At 40.5% G+C, this 6,282-nt stretch overlaps 1 protein-coding gene across 1 annotated transcript in view; it reads left to right on the top strand.

Moving 5' to 3' along the window:
• CACHD1 (cache domain containing 1) overlaps positions 1-2,708 on the top strand; it is a 345,168-nt gene extending 342,460 nt beyond the window's left edge. The window contains exon 27 of the mRNA XM_007959187.2: positions 2,470-2,708. Coding sequence (XP_007957378.1) covers positions 2,470-2,708 — 239 coding nt within the window. The remainder of the gene's footprint in view (positions 1-2,469) is intronic.
• Positions 2,709-6,282: the final 3,574 nt, after the last annotated feature.

The following is a 6,282-nucleotide window of genomic DNA, read 5'->3' on the forward strand; positions in this document are numbered from 1 at the left end:
CCGTTCTTGACTGTGGGCTTCTTGGGAGCTGGGGGCTTACCTCTTTTTCTGTTTAGTCCTTAACCTAGCTCCTAGCACCAAGAAGGCACTTGGTAATGATAGACACATCACCATTGAAATCTTCCCCTTCTTCACTGGATTTTTTGGGACTATGATCCTGAGTTTCTGGCTAGACATTTCCACATATGTGGCCTACAGACTCCCTGAATCAGTGTATGCAAAAATAACATTCATTTTCTTCCTTGAGACTCAGGGTCTCAGTCTCCTTCTCTAGTCATCCTGACTTGAAGTTGTAGTCACCTGTAACCACCTCGATCTGTTCAGTCCCAGTCTAGCTTTACTTCATCATCCTTCATCTGGGCTATTACTACAATAACCTCTAAATGCCCCTTCCCTCTTCCTTCCGTTCATTCTCCAATTGCCACCAATCCTTTTAAAGCACAGATATGATCAATGCCATTTTGGGGGGTGCTGCTAAAAACCTTGTAATGTTTTTCCATTTTCTACTCTCTTGGCATGGTCTTTATAATCTGACTTCAAATTACCTTTCTACCTTCTCCTTGTCTTTTCCTCCAGCTACCTGCTAGCACTCATCATAGCCACATGGTTCAGGGATGGCCTTATGTTTCCATGACTATGGCTCTGTTCATTCTCTTCCCTTGCTTCTATCTACTTACCAAACTCCTACTCATCCATCGAAACCCAACTAAAGTCTGAAACTTTCTCATACCACTTTGCCAGAATTAGTTATTCCCTCCTCTGGATTTCAGTAACAGCATTTACAGAGGGCCAGCAGTGGTTCAGTGGAAGAATTCTCATCCTCCATGTGGGGGACCCAGATTCAATTCCCAGTCAGTGAACATCAGCAAAGCCACCACTTGTCCATCAGCAGAGGCATGTGTGTTGCTGTGATACTGGGAAGGTTTCAGTGGGGTTTCCAGACTAAGGTAGACTAAGAAGAAAGATCTGGCAATCTACTTCCCAAATTCAGCCAGTGAAAGCAGTATAGATCACAACAGTCCAATCCCCTTGCGCACGGGATCACCATGAGTCAAGCCTGACTCAACAGCAACTAACAGCGACAACATAGCATTTCCATTGTCTGCGTTAGAGTAAGTTTAGCTTCATGAACATCTGTCTCATTCTGTTGTGAAATCCTTAAGGGAAGGAAACGCCTCTTATTCATGGTTCATAGTTTTCCTTTCCCCCAACCCCGTAGTGGCCTTCAGTAAATGAATAATTGAATTGAGCTTTACTTGTACTTGTTTTATTTCTCAAACGCTAGCTTTTGAGCTCCTTGTACAGGAACTGTATTTTCATCCAGGTGTCTACTGCATTACCCAGCACTGTCTCATACATAGTAGGTGCCCAATAAATATTTGTTGAATTGGACTGTTAAATAATCCCATTGTTTGAGAAATGCCTCATTGAAGACAGAGAATTACCTTCTTCATTTTTGCAGAGAGCATACATTTTCAACCACCAGAGCTATTCCTGCTTGGCTGTGTGCAGGCACATCAATTTTGCAGCCACAAATGTGACTAGCACTACCCATGGGTGAGTGCTGATTGATGCTAACTGTAGATGCAGCAGAAATATTAATGAGCTGTCACTTCTCAAAAATTTTAAAGGGGATTTTTGCAATATTTAAAAACATGCCAAGATTCTTAGGATGGAATCCTTTGATCAACAAGGGCATTTTCTTTTGAAACACGTATTACTTTGAATACTAAAAGAAATTAATCTTTAAATACAGGGAGCCAGCTTATACAGAGAATGGTTGATTCCTCTCTCAGTTGCTGTGGGTGTTACAGATATATGTGTGGAGTTAGGGTTGTATTAGGTACTGGAACTTTGGGGATGTTCCCTAGCCTCTGTTCATCATCACCCTCACTCATCTATAAAATGCACACAGAAGCACATGCCTCATTGATAGACAGGAGTTGCCTGCTCTGCTGCAGGTACAGGTAAGGGTGGCAGTTGCTTTTGTTCTTACTATGGCGTCACACTCAAGTCCTTTGAAGCCCGGCTTCCCCCCACTGTTCAGAGTCCTATTAGGATCATTTTCTCAAAAGTACTCTTTTTTCCTCTTTCAAGTAAAATAATCTTATCCTAGGGAGAAATGAAAGGAAATAGTTCCCAAATGTCAACAGTGGTTTACCTCTACATGAGAGGATGGGGAGTGATTTGGGTTTTCATTTTGCTGATTTAGGGAAGGGGTAGTTGTTTATTTTTCTTATCCATATGGTCTCATTGTCTAAGATGAATGTGTATTTGTGTGATTTTTTTTTTTTGAAAGAGAAACATTTAATCTCTAAAAATGAGTCATTTTCAGTATGCTGACAGTCTGCAAATATTTGCCTCTGTATGGCACCAAGACAGACATACCTCCTACTGCAATCTATGTATTTTAAGTGAATTATTCATGTGTGTTGAAGCTCTCAGCTGCTTGTTTTGTTCATGTTCTAGGTTACAGCACCATGAGCCCACAGGAAGATAGTGAAAATCCACCATGCAACAATGACCCCTTGTCAGCAGGGGTTGATGTGGGGAACCATGACGAGGACTTGGATCTGGATACCCCACCTCAGACTGCTGCCCTACTAAGTCACAAGTTCCACCACTACCGGTTACACCACCCCACCCTTCATCACAGCCATCACTTACAGGCGGCCGTGACCGTACATACAGTCGACGCAGAATGCTAACGATCTCCTAACCTCCGTGAGAAGACAGGGTCTGGGAGGATAGAGTGTGTTCAACAGAGAACATGAGCCAGCAAGAAACCCACAGCAAGAGGCCCCTTGTGTGTGTATGCTTTGTCCAGAGTGGTTTAACTCATTTCCTGCCTGTTCCTATGTTTAAAAACGAGCAGAACACCACCAAAATCACGTTTGTGAAAATGTGAGGCTGGTTCTGAAATGGAGGGAAAATAAGCCTGATTAATGAACCTGCCATAATACGAATGGAATGGAAAAGAGGCCAACCTCCAAACATAGAGATGAAACCTTGAAATGAAACATTGAGAACCTTCGTTAAGCTGAGCCAGAGGAATGTTCCGAAGAGCCAGAAACATTTGGCTCTCCTTAACTGGAAGAGAGGAAGAGCTGGCGACCGGAGGCTGGCAATGTGGCATATCCTGATGTAAGCGTGTGCTTTGAAGATTTCACTTTGTTTCTGAGCGGTACCTAGAGACCACATGGCTGTATGGAACTCAATGCTGAGCTCTAAATGATGCATCTCAAAATTTCTAAGTAAAGGATTATTTTTCTACTATTTATTGAACTTTCAAACATTCTCAAACTTTTGGGGGAAAGAAAAACACATGAGAAATTTCCAGCAATCATCCCTAGCTATTTTGTGCGCGATGAAGTGGTTCTTTGGTTAAGGAACCCTCTTTTTTTATTTAACTGATAGAATCCACCTGCCCCACTTCACAAAATGCGAAAAAAAATGAAGAACTCTTTGTCTCTGGCTTGTTTACATACACTTCCTTTAGAACATGGAAACAGCGTCCTTATTTGCAACGCAGTATTCTTTCTCTGTGTTTGACAGAAGTAGTCGGGAGGGGCAGAGAAGTCCAAGAAGTGTTTAAAGCGATTTTTATGTTTCTCTGTAACACATTTCCACTCCCCGTACAATGCTTTCCTTAGGTTTCTACGAAACCTGATATTACAACCCAAGCCTTTTAGCTAAGGAAAAGTTGGTTGTATTCTCCTTGCTTTAGAAATCTTATAAATTAAAAATACATCCCATTTTGATCCTGAGAATACTGAACACATAAGGAAAGACGTTTGTGACGTGAAATTTTGATTGTTAATTAAAGATTTCTTTTGAAATCATAGTTAAAAGCTGCTGCTGGTTATCTAAGAAGTTCTCCACCAGACTGTGATTTATACAGGGATTAATCAAATCTGGCTACTATAACATGGGGCATTGTAATTTTAAAGTAGTGTTCTAATTACAGTGGTGTATTTTAGATTCACATTTTGTGATTCCAATATGTTATAAAGACATTCTTGCACCGTGTATGTGGTAAATCTCTGTTTATATGTAGTTGGGGAAAAAAAATTCACTGAATAATGTTTTAATGATAGGATATTATGATATAATGTAAAAACAAATTGGTTCTTCAGCAGTACAGAAAGTAAAGTCTATGTGTGCTATCAGGAAACCCCTACATACTTTGTATACAATTGCAGTCTAGTGAAATAAACTGTATGCAATGGGCAGTTTTAGTGGCTGCAGTCGTTTGTGAGCGTGCTCTTTCTTGTTCCTCAGCAAGTTGCATGCACTTCATAACCTAGCAAGTCCATTGCCAAACTTGAAGTAGGCCTCTTAACAGTGCTGCAGTCAACCTCAGGACATCCTCATCATCTCAAGCATAGAAAGAAAATTAAGAATGTAATAGGATAAAATAGAAAGCAAACATTAAAATGTGTAGAACATAGCTTCCTCTTTCTGATCATCTAAACTCATGCCATTAATAATAAATGCATTGCAGTTCTGTAACTGCTGGAGAAAGTGGATGAGTGTTCTCTTTCTCCAGGAGATTACACCTCCCCATGGGATAGCTCTGGTGGTGTAGAGGTTAAGGCATTTGGCTACTAACCCAGAAGTTGGTGGTTCGAACTCACCAGCTGCTGCACAGAAGAATGATGGGGCAGTCTGCTTCCATAAGGATTTACCACCTTAGAAACCCAGTGGAGATCGCTGTGAGTAGGAATCAACTCGATGGCAGTGAGTTTGGTTTTTTGCATGGGATACTCATTTTTTGTTTTCTCAGATTGAGACCGTCTTGTGAAGCTAAGCTCTTGAAGGAAGGAATTTGGGTTTTTCCATGAAAAGAATCACAAAATCTAGAGCTTGAAAATGAATTATCTACTGCCTGTTCAAACACAGGGAATTCTGGTGGCATAGTGCCTAAGGCATTTGACTGCTAACCAGAAGGCTGGCAGTTCAAACCCACCAGCGACTCCTCAGAAGGAAGGTTGGGCAATCTACTTCTGTAGAGATACCACCTCAGAAACCCGAGGAGGGGTTGCTATGAGTCAAGACAACTCGACAGCATGAGTTTTTGGTTTTTATTCAAACACAATAACAAATGGATTTTGTGACTTTTGCAATAAGAATCTCATGTATCCTGAACTTCGGGAGAAAGTAATTTGAATGCTAAAAGTCCCTGGCTGGTGCAAACGATTAAAACGCTCCCTACTAACAGAAAGGTTGGAGGTTTGAGTCTACCCAGAGATGCCTCAGAAGGCAGGCCTGGTGACCTATTTGTGAAAAATCTGACACTGAACACCCTACAGAGAACACTTCTACTCAGAAACACATGGGGTTGCCATGAGTCAGTTCAAATGGGCAACTGGTTTAACATGAATTCTTAGACCTGAATAAGAAAAGCCTGACTGCATTACAGCTTCTCCATAGATTATGCCATACAGATTTTGGAAATTGATACGAAGGTTTGACCTAAGTTATCTTTGATCTTCTTCCTTAAGCCTTGCAGATAATCATCTAAACATTTATTTTTGTTATTCAAAAGGAAAACTATGTTTTTTCAGCCTTTCACATGGTGGCCATTATTGGTTCTGTGTGCTCCTCAGATACCATTACTGGTTTAACTGGAGTCTTCCCTGAATCCTGCAGGTTCTAGCAACACCCTCTCACCAGGGCCACCTAATTCCCATAATCAACATGCCTTATCAGTGTCAATAACTATCAGGAGAGTAGGGACCCCTAGGTCACTTTGTACAGCTAGCAAAATAAATATCCTATTTGTGACCCAGATAAAACAGGGTTTCAACTTGCACTGGTCCTCATGGTATATGTTGTTCTGCTTTTCAGATCAATTTATTTTAAAAATTTTAGAAAATGTAATTTGTCTCTCTTTTTTGCTGTACTTTACCCAACTAAGCCTCTTCAATATATTTATTTGGAAAACCTTGTCAGATTTACTGGGACAGGTTTATTTTACATGTCAGAAAGACTGGAAATGGGAAAAGAAATCCTGGAAGATCACTTAAGCTAATTTCTCTATGGTAACAGACTGCTCTAATGATGACTTTTCAAAAAATATATGTATATCTGGTAGAATAATCATATTCTTAAAATGGACCAGCCCAGTCTCATCTATGTCTTTTTGGCCTGTTTCTGAACAGAATGATAGAGATTTTCCTGGCTGAGATACAATGACATATTCGGAATATTCTAATTTTTCAGTTAAAAAGAAAGATAGCATAGTGCCTAAGGCACTTGACTGCTAACCAGAAGGCTGGT

This window comes from Orycteropus afer, unplaced genomic scaffold (genome assembly GCF_000298275.1).
Source record: "Orycteropus afer afer isolate SDZICR_OR568_19922 unplaced genomic scaffold, OryAfe1.0 scaffold00016, whole genome shotgun sequence".
Classification (NCBI taxonomy): Eukaryota; Metazoa; Chordata; class Mammalia; order Tubulidentata; family Orycteropodidae; genus Orycteropus; species Orycteropus afer.